The sequence below is a fragment of the Capra hircus genome, chromosome 20 (assembly GCF_001704415.2).
Source record: "Capra hircus breed San Clemente chromosome 20, ASM170441v1, whole genome shotgun sequence".
NCBI classification, from domain to species: domain Eukaryota; kingdom Metazoa; phylum Chordata; class Mammalia; order Artiodactyla; family Bovidae; genus Capra; species Capra hircus.
The window spans coordinates 41,402,231-41,416,770 of record NC_030827.1 but is presented as its reverse complement, the minus strand read 5'-3'; the positions used below and the strand labels follow the sequence as shown (position 1 = coordinate 41,416,770).

General features: G+C 38.1%; 1 protein-coding gene across 1 annotated transcript in view; it reads right to left on the bottom strand.

The window, feature by feature from the left end:
* The window catches only part of GOLPH3 (golgi phosphoprotein 3), a 45,346-nt gene continuing 33,386 nt past the window's right edge, over positions 2,581–14,540 (bottom strand). The window contains exons 3-4 of the mRNA XM_018065702.1: positions 14,209–14,323; positions 2,581–4,494 (exon numbers count right to left, since the gene is read on the bottom strand). Coding sequence (XP_017921191.1) covers positions 4,070–4,494; positions 14,209–14,323 — 540 coding nt within the window. The 3' untranslated portion in view covers positions 2,581–4,069. The remainder of the gene's footprint in view (positions 4,495–14,208; positions 14,324–14,540) is intronic.

The window sequence follows — 14,540 nt, the reverse complement described above, 5'->3', positions numbered from 1 at the left end:
GGGGTTAATATCCATAATACATGGAAAATCCTGTGAATCTGCTGAACCAATATGTAAAAAGATCAATATCCTAAATTATAAAAACAAATAAACAACATGAACAGGTAACTCACAGGAAAAGAACACAAATTACCAACAAAGGTTGTAAATAATAATCAACCCTTCAACAATTAAAATAATTTGATCATTCTCCTCTACTATTACCTTGGCAAAGACCAAGATTGATGATACCCTCTACAGCATTAGCTAGATTCACATTACTTCAAGTGGGAATTAACACAGATCTTAGAAAATTTAACTTTATCTTTTACATTTTCGAGCAAACTCACATCTGTTAATTCCTCCCATGGAAATAAAATATAAAAATATGTACAAAAATATATGTTTACAATACTGCTCATAACAGTAAATATGAGAATAATCCAAATATCCATTAATGGGAGAAGTTATACATGAAGCCAAAAATGACTAAAAAGATGTGTGCTTATTCTTAAAGATCTCTATAACATAAGTGCAAAAAGTAAATTGCACACCAGTATATGATGCTAGTGGGAATCATAGCATACAACTGCTCTACAGGAGTGAATGCCTACCTAATTCTAACACTGGGCTGAGGAAGCGTGGATATCAATTTAACTTTACAAGAGTAGCCTGCAAGGTGATAAACATTAATACCCCTACTTGATGCTATTAAAGACTATGCGACATTTGCACAGAACTTACAAGAGCCAGGGATATCACTCTGGGACCCAGTGGGCTGCGACGAATTGGAAATTACCTGCAGCTTTCAGTCATCTTGTTCTAGATGAAAGCAAAATGGAACAATGTTATCTGACAGCCTACATGTTCATATTTAAGATGGAGGCTATTGAGTTGAGATTAAACTTCGTAAAAGTAAGTATCTCACATAGACTTATGAATGGTAGCTTCCACGTTCCTGGGCCAAGAGTAGCCGTGCATGGCAGTCATGGGTCCTTGTCATCAGGCTGGACGTCATCACTCACTGGTCCTATGTTGCCACTGAACTGCACACCAGCCGCTCTCGCTTTCCTTCAGGTGGTGGCCAAATTCAAAGGTTTGTCCTACTGTTCACAAATAATGGGAAGAACTGAGTAGCAGAATGCATCAGAGGTCACAAGCCAATCCTGGTTCATTCAGCAGGCCAGGGCTTTCTTGGCCAACTGACATTTGATGATGATGCTTTCTTCTGAGAACATACAGTCAACTTTTTCATCCCCAAAAGATTAACCTATGTAAGTTATACCAGGATATCAGAATAAAGTAGGGATATCCATTTATCACTGTCTTTTGTGCCACCATGAGATCTTCCTACATGCCCACTATTCTCGTTTTGTTTCTGTTAGAGAAAGAAGCCCCCTCCCAGTCCCAAAACAAGAAAGGAAAAATTATAGTTGAATGCAATTATGTTTTCAATTATTTCAGGATTAAAAAGCTCAAACACTTACCAGATAATGCGAGACTGGGCAACCCCTCCTCTCCAAGCCTGCTCTTCATTAAATGAAGACAGTTACTGCAGTTTGGGGAGGTCAAAACAAGATATAAAATCCCTCAGTAGGCATAGAGCATGCATTAAGTTTCCTTTCTCCTTTTTGTTACAGCACTGTTCTAGACCAGGTTATTATAAGGAACACTCAGTAAATAAATAACGTGAAGAAGTCAAAACACAGCATTCTTTGCACAATAGGTCTGTATATAAGTTTTATTATATTAAAACTCTCTGCCTGATTCTTGGATCTGAAGGCTTTTTAACAAGTGGCGTAAACCTGTGGACACACTGTACCTTCCACACAGAACGTCATCCCTGGAGTCGCACCGATCCTGCTTACAGAGAGCTGGAAGCAGCAGCCTTCTGTAGAAGAACTGAGTTCTAGATGACACCCTCTCCTCTGGAGACACAAATCCTGAAGTTGTGGTCACACACAGGTAGAGCTGAGGGGCACTCTGCTCTGAAACAAACACTCATGGAAGTACGGGTGAGGCCCTTTCCTCCTTGCTTGAGAATACAGATGCTGCTGTGGAAGTCAAGAATACCTCAGAAACCTCCAGTACCTCACTTCTAAAATCTTTTCAGGAGAAAAGCAGTAAACGTTCACCTAAAAAGAAATTCTAGGACATGGTGTAAGTTTCATTTTATGGGAAGAAACAATAAATACTTTCTATACTTAATCACCACCAATAATATCATTTGGAGGTAAAAGAGGTTATTTTAATGGACAGAAAAATCTGACTTTTTTCGTGAATTAAAATAGGGATTGGTAAACCATTGCTCATGGCCAGCTGCCTGTTTTTGTAAATGAAGTTTTACTGGACTACACCCTCACCCATTTATCTGTACTGTCAACAGCAACTTTCACTCAAACAGAGTTGAGTAGCTGCAACAGTGTATAGCTCACAAAGCCTAAAATATCAATATTTACTATCTGAACCAATGAGAAAGTTTTCCAACCCCTTTGTAGAAATACTGCCACGCTACACTAAGGCTAAGTAAAACTTCATCAGAAAAAACACTAAGACCACTAAAATCAGAATACAAAAATACAAATAACATGCTTACTCTGATTCAGGCACTTTCAAGATCATAGTTTATTTATTACTTCAGATAAAAAGATAGTATACATATTAGGGAATCCCTTAAAACTCAACTCTAGAGTTATACACCATCTAGTACTTTTGCATTGAAGGTTAACCAAAAAAACCTCTAAACACCTGAAAGCCCCACTAGTAACATGAACTATGGTAATAAAAAATTTGACATTTAATTTGTTCAATATATACTATTTACATTATGAAACCAATGGTGATCCAATAAACAGTGATAAAGAAATAGTAAAAATAAACTTTAAAAAGCAAAGGTTTATAATCTTAGACTGTGCTAATTATCATAATTGTATATAAAAATTAAAACACAGCAGAGCTTTCTGTTACAAAATTCTTAATCATCTGAGTTGTAGTCATTACTTGCTAACGATTTACATGCAACATCTGCTAGTACTGACATTTGATTGTTTTCCCCCAAGAAAGTGTGAGTAGATATTGAAGAGCAGACATTAATTTACCTGTGGACAGAAAAAGATAAAACTGTACTCGAGATTAGTACTGGTCACAAGCCTCTTCTCTATAGAAATGATAAAAATAAGACCCAAAAAAAAAAAAAAAAATCCAAAAAGGAGATACATAGGCAAAGAGTACCATGAATGGCACAGCTCAAAAAATGTTGGGACCAACTGAGCCATACATCTTTTCTCTCCTTAATGATGAGAGGTCTATTTTGCCACCAAATTATAATGACTGTAGCAAGTAAGGGGCACCAGGTGTACAACCAATTAAATCCTGCAAAATACTAAGATGGGCAGGGGTGGCCAGAAGAAGGAACAATTTATATATACTTCAAACTATATACAGCATAACTGGAATGCAGCTCATCCCAAACTGGCTGTGTGAGACAACTGGACCTTTATGACTTAATAGTTAAAATTATAACAAGTGTAATAATACAATAGATTTACATGGGAGGCAAAATCAAGGGGCACTTTATATTACTTACTGTGTATTTCAATTTAAAAATAATTTGCTAAGTATACATCTCAACTGAGGTCTATGTATAAAATGTCCCAATAGATACAGATATTTACCTTTGGTGAGTTAAAGGCCATTTTGTGACTTCTGTCTGAATTGCAGGCAGAACATTAGATGGACACGCACATACGGGAAAAACTCAGCCTGAGGTAATCCAAAAGATGTGCAGGCGAGGAGACCGGTGGCACTTTGAAAGTCAAAGCACACCAGAAACCCGCAACAGGGGACAGTGAGGATGGCAACAAGGAATGGAATGCCAATATGGCAGTCAAACTATTTTCAAGACAGAAAGAGGAAGGCCTCTCGTACCAGCAGAATCCTGCATACATACACAAAAGAATAAGCCACCCACCATTTCAGGAAACAAAAGCCAGTTACAGTGTGGAAGTACAAACTGCAGAAACCCAGAAGTCCATAGAAGAAAAAGGACTGGTTCCCGCGAGAGCAGGGGGACGCGTGGTTCGGGGCAGGGTCACTTGGTGAAGGCGGCCACCACCGCCCACAGCACCTCGTTGGTCCCAGCCTTCAGACACTCCACCTCAGGGTCCAAGTCCAGGAGCTGCCGCACCCGCTTGGTGGCTACGTCGTACTGCTCGTCCAGCAGGGGCGCAAACGCGTTCTCCAGGACGTCTGAAGCGTGGGCCAGGTAGAGGAGGGCCAGCAGGCGCTTGTCCATGCGGTGAGGGTCGTTCACCCACTTGTCGAGAACGGCTTCCTGCACCTTCTTGATGAGGCGCTGCTTAATGCTGTTGTTGGTGAGGGGGTGCGTCGTCATGTCAAAGAGGAGGAAGTTCTGTTTCTCTGTTGTCAGTACGCCCTTTTCTACCAGGTTTTTAGCTAATCGTTCCCGCACGTTTCTTAACTGATAATGCAATTTTAATGGATTCCATGTCTCACCTAAACAAAAAATTCCAGAAGTTAGAAAGGATAGGTATTAGCTGCTAATTTTATTAAATTCTGTATTATTAAATTGCACAGTAACATCTGACATTTTTTCCTCCAGAGAAACAGTAGAAAATCCAGTTGTTTTCTTGCTAACTAAACCATGAACCCCTTGAGGGCCAAGGCCTTTGGTTTCTAAGCACCTGGCAAATGATTTTCAGGTAAAACAGTTACTCAAAAGACGGAACTGAAAGCAGTCTCCTAACCAGTTCCCCTAATGTGGAAATAAGCCAAATATTAAATTATGTTTGCCTTCTCTCTAGCTATTGTCAAAAAGCAGCCAACAGCAAACTATGAACTTTCTTTCCTATTAAACATCAATCTGCAACAGAGAAAAGAGTTAAAAAGTTTCCTGATGAATATGTCATTCCTGAAGCTGCTACATATACCTGGCCTATAAAGCTATGAAAGCTTTGTTGCTGCTGCTGCTAAGTCGCTTCAGTCGTGTCTGACTCTGTGACCCCATAGACGGCAGCCCATCAGGCTGCCCCGTCCCTGGGATTCTCCAGGCAAGAACACTGGAGTGCGTTGCCATTTCCTTCTCCAATGCATGAAACTGAAAAGTGAAAGTGAAGCCGATCAGTTGTGTCTGACTCTCAGCAACCCCCTGGACTGCAGCCTACCAGGCTCCTCCATCCATGGGATTTTCCAGGCAAGAGTACTGAAGTGGGGTGCGGGGGGGGGGGGGGCGGGGGGGCGGGGGGGGCGGGGGGGGTGTGTGTGTGCCATTGCCTTCTTTGATGAAAGCTTGTTAGGCAAATGTTATTCTTTGATGACAAATAATATAAAACTAATTACAGATGGACAAATCATTTTTATCATTTCAATCTTGCTATCTATGCACATTCCCTTTCAAGACAGAAACACTAAAAATCAAATATTTTTCACTGAAACAATTTTTTTCTGTATAGAAGACCAGAAGGAAATACAATAAAATAATCTTGATTATCTTTGGGATTATATGTGACAAATTTTCTTTCTTGTATTTTCTGTAGTTTTCAAATGAATCTCCAATGAACATTTAACTATTTGGGTAATTTGAAAAAAATACTATAGTAAGCTTCTAAATTGGGACACAGTAGAGATCAACCATAGGCACTTACTATTATATACAAAAGCTGTAAGACTGAAATTTCGTAATATTGAGAAAAAACACTGTATTACTGTCTACTACAGCAGTCATTAACTACCGGGTTGCCCAAAAAGTTCCTTTGGTTTAAGTGAAAATAAAGGACATGTTTTTCACATTTTCATTTTTACTAAGAACTTTACTGAACAACATATTCACCATTTTGTTCCACTACCGTTTGCCATTTTTCAGGCAACATCATAATTGCATCTTTCCAAATTTATCTTTTAGAGCAAAGAACTGTTCCAGGTCCCTCTTACAGTCTTCCAGGGAAGTGAAATTTTTTCTGTTAAAAAAATTCTGTAAACACCAAAATAAATGGAAATCTGAAGGTGCACTGTCTGGGAAATATGATGGACAAGTCAGAACTTGCCGGCCAAGCTGTGACAGTTTCTGGCTGGTCATCAAAGAAACATGCTGTTATCCTGATGGAAGATTACACGTTTTCTGTTGACTAATACCAGGTGCTTTTCGTCGAGTGCTGCTTTCAGTTACTGGTCTAACAGGGAACAGTACTTGTTGGAATGAATCCTTTGGTTTTCCAGAAGGAGCTCATAACAGAGACCTCCCTTCCAACTCCACCATACACACAACATCACTTTCTTTGGAGAAGACCAGCCTTGGTGTGGTTAGTGGTAGTTCATGTCACTTGCCCTTGATCTTCTGCTTCATATTACTATACCACATCTACTTCTCATGACCCACGACAATTTATTTTAAAAGCAGAATGTTTTCCTTACATTTCAGTAGAGAACTGCATGCAAGGAAACAGTCAAGAAGTTTTTTTCACTTAACTTATGTGGAACCCAAACATCAAAACAATTAACATAACCAAGCAGGTACAAATTGATTTGCCTAGCAAAACAAATTTCAACGGTCTTTAAAGACAAACAAAATTCAGCACACAACAACATGGCAGTCACAGTGTCCAGCATCTAATAAAAATTACTAGTCTTGTAAAGAAGCAGTTTTGTGACCCAAAACTAAGGGGTGGGGGGGAATCAATAGAAACAGTAAACCACTGGTGGACCAGTGGTTAAGACTCCATACTTCCACTGCAAGGGATGCAGATTCAGTCTCTGATTGGGAAACCAGGATCACAAAGCTTGGCCACACAGAAATATATACAGAGAGAAAACAAACTTTTCAAATAAAAAACCATGGCAAATCAGCTTCCACAAAAAATAAAATAAAATCATCACTGCATTCAATTTTCTTGATAACTTCAAAAAATGAAAGGAGCTGAAATATATCTGAGGCCTTATTAGATTTTAAAACTTAACAGTACAAAAGAAAAATATAACTCAGTAATAAATGAAATTCTACTTGTTTTCAATTTTTGGTATTAAATTAGCCCACACCTACATTTAATGTTAAAAAAATCATTAACAAAAACAAAAAAGAGAAACCATGAACAGCAACTTGAGGAAGCACTAGAGCACAGTAAAAAGGGTGTGAGAGCAAGTTCTGGAGCCAGACTACTTGGATCTAAATTCCAATTTGGTCATTTCCTCACTGTGCAACCCTGGGCAAAACTTCTTCTCTATTCCTCTGTATCCGCTATGTAAAGCAACAAAAACAACTCTTTCCAGCTCATAAGGGTTATTATGAAGATTAAGTTAAAGATATATCGAGTTCTTAGAATAGAGACTGGAACAAGGTGTGTTCTCAATAAACGTTAGCTATTATTTACCCGTGTGCAAGAATCAGCACTTTGGCAGCAAGAATTTATCCTTTTAATAATGATCTAAAAAATCATATGAGGTACTGAGAATGCAGTATTAGTAAGACATACTTCTAACTCTAGAAATTTTACATCAAGTGAAGGGAAAAATATTCATAATATAACAGTACTGGCTAGAATAAGATGTAAATAAGGCCATAAAAACAATACGAACCAAGAGCCCAAAGGAATAAGAAATATCCTGAGTTTGATGTTAAAGGGCACACAACTTTTCAAGGCTAGTCATGGCGTTCATTTTTTTCCCACTGTTGTACCAACCCACTATCTCCCCAATAAATGCTTGCCTGCTCTACCTTTCATCAGAGTTTGTGTTTCATTTTTTTTTGTAATGTCACTGGCAGGTGGCAGGCAGCCTAAGACACTAGACAAGACTTGGCTAGGCTGTGTCTTCTGACACTCTTACATGACTTTTGGAAATTTAATAAACATAAAATAATCAACAGCCAAATTTACAAAAGCCCATAAAAAATTATAGTTCAAATCTAAGATTAACTATACTTATAATAATAATCTGTCAGTTATCAAAGAAGTACTATTCCCTGGCAACTCACTAGTCAATCAGGAGGGTAATCAAGGTCTCAAATAACATCTTGGCCATCTATTCTCAAATAATGGGGGATGGGGGAGATTTTTAAGATTATTCTGAGACTCTCACAGATTTTTTCTTTGCAGACCTAAAAAAAAGAATCCCTCCAATGCTAGTATACAGTAACTTTTTCCCTCTCTTTGTTATAAACAGCTAATACCCATTTATTTCCATACTGTCTATGGTACAGAAGTCATGCTAAAAAAGTTTATCCACATCATATCCACAATTAACTCTCACATTGCAACCAACAGAACAAGTAGTGCTTACAAAGTTCATGTGACAGGTTTCTCAAATCTAAAATATGTTAGCTTAGTGTTGCTACTAAAAAAGAGAAGAGCCCAAAATAATGTGTTCCATTTATGACTGGACCTTCTCACCGGCAATCATTTCTGCCTCAGAGGAAGTGACCAAAAAAAAAAAAAAGACTCAGACATCATCTTTTGAAGCAATTCCCTAGAAAAGGGCAAATCTTGTGTGTTCACTCCAACAAAAATGTTGTTCAGATCTCCTCAGATATATTTTTTAAATGAAATTCCATAAGCAGAAAGCTGAACGAGTATAGGTAACATGTAAATGTTGTTTAACACTACTTTGAGTACTCCAAAAAAGGTACAATAAAATAACTGAGTGGTCAAAGTGTCTTAGCACCCTGACATTGCTATCTTTTATTCTCCTGGGCCTTTTGTTCAACTTTATTTTTTAATTTTTGTTTTAGCTGATTTACAATTCTGCCTTTTATTTTCAAATAACTAAATTAAGCTAAATACAAAGAATGAAGTTACCTCTGATATTAGCATATTTAAGATGACAGTATAAACTGGCATGAGAGGCGGCGAGCTGGACAGTGAAGAGAAGATACAGCAAAGGTTTAGTACGCTGTGTGTGCTCAGTCGTGTGACCCCACAGGCTGTGGCCCACCAGGCTCCTCTGTCCGTGGGAATTCTCCAAGCAAGAATACTGGAGTGGATTGCCATGCCCTCCTCCTAGGGGATCTTCCCAACTCTGGGATTGAACCCAGGTCTCCCGCATTGCAAGTGGATTCTTTACAGTCTGAGCCACCAGGGAAGCCCAAAGGTTTAACCTACACTATTTACTAAAGATTTAGCTGCTTCATTTTAGGCAGATGTTCAATGTCTTTTAAATACACTGCAACAAACCCCCAATGAATGAATACTATTCAACATTCTAGATTAAAAGATGTTTCTATGATTTGTATTGTCATTCACCCTAAATTATTTACTATGTGAAAAGACTTTAAGTTATATAACCATATTTTAAACATATACATTCATAGCTCATTTTTGTTAAAGAAGGAAACTGAGAAGTTTACACAGTTCGTAACGTTACTTATATCCCACTGCCCAACAATTACTTCAGTGAAACAGACACACTGGCAGGCACCTAAATAAATTCACTATAAAAAACTTCCATCTTTCTTGACATCATATTTTCAAAAAAAGCAGCTGTGTTCATAAATTTGGCGCTCCAGTGACACCTTGTGACCAAAATGATCAATTACATGTTTAAGACTTCAGAAAGCAAACAAACTATTCTCAAAATGGTAGTCTTTAAATAAACTTCTTAGTCTTTGCCTCCAAGATATACATTAATTTTTTTATTAACAAGTAGTAAGTAATATATGAAAATTGGTAGTTTTAACAGGCATACATATATACACCGCTGAGCACCAAAGAATTGATGATTTTGAACTGTGGTGCTGGGGAAGACTCTTGAAGAGTCCCTTGGACTGCCAGGAGATCAAACCAGTCAATTCTAAAGGAAATCAGTCCTGAATATTCATTGGAAGGACTGATGCTGAAGCTCCAATACTTCAGCCACCTGATGCAAAAAGCCATTTCATTTGAAAAGACCCTGATGCTAGGAAAGATTGAGGGCAGGAGGAGAAGGGGACAATAGAGGATGAGATGGTTGGATGGCATCACTGAATCAATGCACATGAGTTTGAGCAGACTCCAGGATATAGTAAAGGACAGGAAAGCCTGGTGTGCTACAGTTCATGGGGCTTCAAAGACTCAGACACAACTGAATGAATGAACAACAACAGTACACACACCACAAATAATAGTAAGATGAATTACTGGATATTCAGCCTCCCACCCCAGGTAAAGAAGAAAGCTTTACTCCAGACTCCTTTCTTTATGCTAAAATTACACGTCATTCCTATCATACATCAGGACTTTACATGCTTTTCTTTTATCTTCTCCATCTCAGAGGTAAACCATCAGACCAACATAGGTTAATCATTCTTTCTTCTTTACACACAATCTGACTCCCTAGGCATACGTATCACTCAACAATACAGTACAATACATGGTTCTGAAAACCCAGAAACAAGAACAGACTTAGCTGTGCAAGGACAGGCCCACCAATTTTTACCAGGCCCTCTTCTTATCCTTCTGAACAAGAACACTTACTTCTGTCTCATTTTTGACCTTCAAAGGCCCAAATCAAGTCCCACTTTCTCCAGCTACTAAAGCTCCCAGTGATTTGTTTTCTCTGGGGTAATGCACTTATGGCAGAAAGTGAAGAAGAACTAAACAGTCTCTTGATGAAAGTGAAAGAGGAGAGTGAAAAAGTTGGCTTAAAGCTCAACATTAAAAAAACTAAGATCATGGCATGTGGTCCCGTCACTTCATGGCAAATAGATGAGGAAACAATGGAAACAGTGTCAGACTTTATTTGAGGGGGCTCCAAAATCACTGCAGATGGTGGCTGCAGCCATGAAATTAAAAGACGCTTACTCTTTGGAAGTAAAGTTATGACCAACCTAGACAGAATATTCAAAAGCAGAGACATTATTTGCCAACAAAGGTCTGTCTAGTCAAGGCTATGGTTTTTCCAGTGGTCATGTACGGATGTGAGAGCTGGACTATAAAGCAAGCTGAGCACTGAAGAATTGATGCTTTTGAACTGTGGTGTTGGAGAAGACTCCTGAGAGTCCCTTGGACTGTAAGGAGATCCAACCAGTCCATCCTAAAGAAGATCAGTCCTGAGTGTTCATTGGAAGGACTAATGTTGAAGCTGAAACTCCAATACTTTGGCCACCTGATGCGAAGAGCTGACTCACCTGAAAAGACCCTGATGCTGGGAAAGATTGAAGGCAGGAGGACAAGTGGACAACAGAGGATAAGATGGTTGGATGGCATCAATGACCTAATGGACATGAGTCTGAGTAAACTTCGGGAGTTGGTGATGGACAGGGAGGCCTGGTGTGCTGCAGTTCATTGGGTCACAAAGAGTTGGACATGACTGAGTGACTGAACTGAACTAAATGCATTTAAAGAACATCATACCATTAAACTCTAATCTGTTATTAGAAATATACAATTGTTGCCCAAATGGATTTTAAGACTTAGTATAGCAGCACTTCATTTTATGTTTTATAGTACTTACATCAGTACTGCTGCAATAACTGGTATTTGATACCACTTATTATCTTGAAGCTACTAAAAAGTTTTACATCAACAAGCTAACCCACAGAACTGAACACTTAAAAATGGCTAAAATGTTGTTAGGTTGGATACAATTTTTTATTTTAAAAAATTAGCAATCACTATCAGTACTTTAACTAGGTGGGAAGAAGGTATTTTTCTTAATTTAAAAGAAATGTGCTTTTTCCCTTTCTGCCACTGCAGATTTCTTTCTTTTACGCTAAAATTACTAATCATTCTTATTTACATCAGGAATATGCAACCAAAGTACTACAGGTAATAGTATTTTGGCAGTAACAGCCATACTAAACTTCACAGGATGCTGTTTAAAAAAAATTTTAAAGGCACTTTCTAAGTATCAGCCTTCTGGTTTACACCAGTTCCTGACTTAAATGGGCACTGTTTCATAAAATCATAATTATATCTACTACTTTTGAGAAAAAGTTATAGACTTCTGCCCTCCTTTCACTCCTTAATCAGATAAGAACAATGTATACCAGCTCAAGTTGAAAACCATGTTCAATTATCATATAAATTGAGTACTGGATAAGCTACATGCATAAAACATTACATTCACATATAAAGTTTAAGAAGTATATAGTCACCTTAAATGGTAAGATTCAACTCTTTGCAAGTCATACTCCCTACATAGCATGTGCACATAACAAGCATATGAACTATCAAAGGAAATCTGGTGATCTAAGATATACTATTAAACCACATCCCCATGTGATGTTAGCACATACAGTGTAAGATAAAGAGCTCGTTGATGGAGGGAGCGTCTGGAAACACCTTCACAGGGTTAAGTTGCACCAAAGTGAATATCAAAAACACTGATTTAAGGCAAGACCCACTATACCATAAAAAGAACTTTAGCACTCTTACTTCCCAAAAAAGCTAATGACAACTTTAAGATTAAACGCTCTTTTTGGTCAGTTGAGAATCTAATTACAAATTCTAATTTGCACACTATATGTAGCAATGGTCCAGCAATGGCAGTACAATATAAGCAGGACACAAAGACTGCTTAGGCCAGTGATCTCCAGAGAACGCAGAAATAATCTGTCAGGGGACAGTTAGAAGTTACTAACACTTCTATTTCCATCTAAAAAATCACATGTGCTGATTTTTAACAGGTAGAGCTAATATTCATACCCTCACTGAGCCTCTGTCAATGGCTACAGTTTGCCAAACAGGTGGAAGGCTCACGCAAAGAGGGCTGACAGTGTTCTGAGCACTGTGACACAGTCCTGGTACATGCTGAGTAAGCACCTAGTTCTAACAAACTTTCATCAAATGGGTAAAGTAATTTTAATTTAAGATTTCCTACAATAAAAAAAACTGGAATTGAACACAACACCAACATCACAAGCACAAAGAAGGAAAAAGGGTCACATTAAAGTTTCTCTTACTCAATGAGGTAAAAAGAAAATTTATCAACAGATCTACCAGAGTGTGGGCCAAAATAACCTCTCAAAATTACCAAGACAACCTTGTGAAAATTTATGTTCTTTACCAAAAAGGAAGAATGAACTCTGCCAGAAGTGTAAAGTACTCATTTATTGCTCTATTAGCTAGGTTTGGAATATGTATACTTATGTTTCAAAAAACATGCAAAACTCAATCTTTTACTGATACAAGAACATCTTCATAATACAACTATTACTGTAGAAATTCCATTGATAAGTGAGAAAAATAACATTATGTTAATTACTAATCTCTGATAACATCCAAATGTTTTTGAAAGGTACTCTAAATAGTAATATATTTGGACATGAAATGAGCATAAATATATACAGAAACTATGTTTTATATAATAGTAGAGAGGAAGAGCAAGATAACTCAGGTCCTATAGTCAAGGAGTTCACTATCTAGTAGGTTAGACAAATGAACAAGCAACTTTAAAGTAAATGTAGTCATCAGTGCTATCAACAGGTAGCTGTTCCTTCATATGGCTGTACGTCCTGTCTCCTTAAAGTTAGGGGAGGCCATGTGACTTGCTCTGACCAATGCAGCCTGACCCACACATCTTTTCTGAGCAGAAATTTAAGAGCCCAGGTGATCCTGATACTTTTCTTCTCTTTACACTACTGACAATACCCCAGATGGTGGCAGCTCCATCTGCCTGGCTGCCAAAGTGAGAATGAAGTTGTCTGCGACTGATTTACAGCATGAGTGAGAAATGAGCTTCTGTTTTAAGCCACTGAGGTTTCAGGGTTGTTTGTTTCCACAGCTTAACCTAGCCTATCCAGAATAAGGTAGCATGAAATAATTTTGACAAAGAATGACAGGAGCTCTAAGGAAGTATACATAATCTCAGTCACACCTGCTATCTCATTAGAGGTGATGAAATTTTAAAAACCACAGTTTTCCTCATTTAGTGACTAATTCACTTTCAAGTTTGTCTGCTGCTGCTGCTGCTAGGTCGCGTCAGTCACGTCCAACTCTGTGCAAGCCCATAGATGGCAGCCCAAGAGGCTCCTCTGTCCCTAGGATTCTCCAGGCAAGAACACTGGAGTGGGTTGCCATTTCCTTCTCCAATGCATCAAAGTGAAAAGTGAAAGTGAAGTTGCTCAGTCGTGTTCGACTCTTAGCGACCCTATGGACTGTAGCCTACCAGGCTCCTCCGTCCATGGGATTTGTCTACCACTAAACAAATTTGTGGCTATTTTGTCCAAGTTCCTTTCAAAAGTATTTAAATTTTTACAAAAATCTTTCCAAGAATTCAGTTTTCAGCTTATACACAGAAGCTTACCGCTAAGTAATTCAATCCAGTTCTGGACCGTTTCTGGAGGCTGAGTCTCCTTAACGTGCTTCAGAGCTTCATCAAGAAGAACATCCCCTGTTGGAGCATCTGACTTACAAATCACCTACAATGTAATCAGTAAGAATCACATGATCTATTTGATCTCTTTAGATTAAAAAAAAATTATGTAAACATTTCACCATGCTTAAAGCTCCAAGTGTTCATGCAGTTATCAAAGTTCAGATTTTCAATTAATTCCATATTAAGGAAATCCTATATTTAACCTAACCAGATTAGCCACAATCATAAATGAAAATATAACATAAACAAAAATGTGCCTT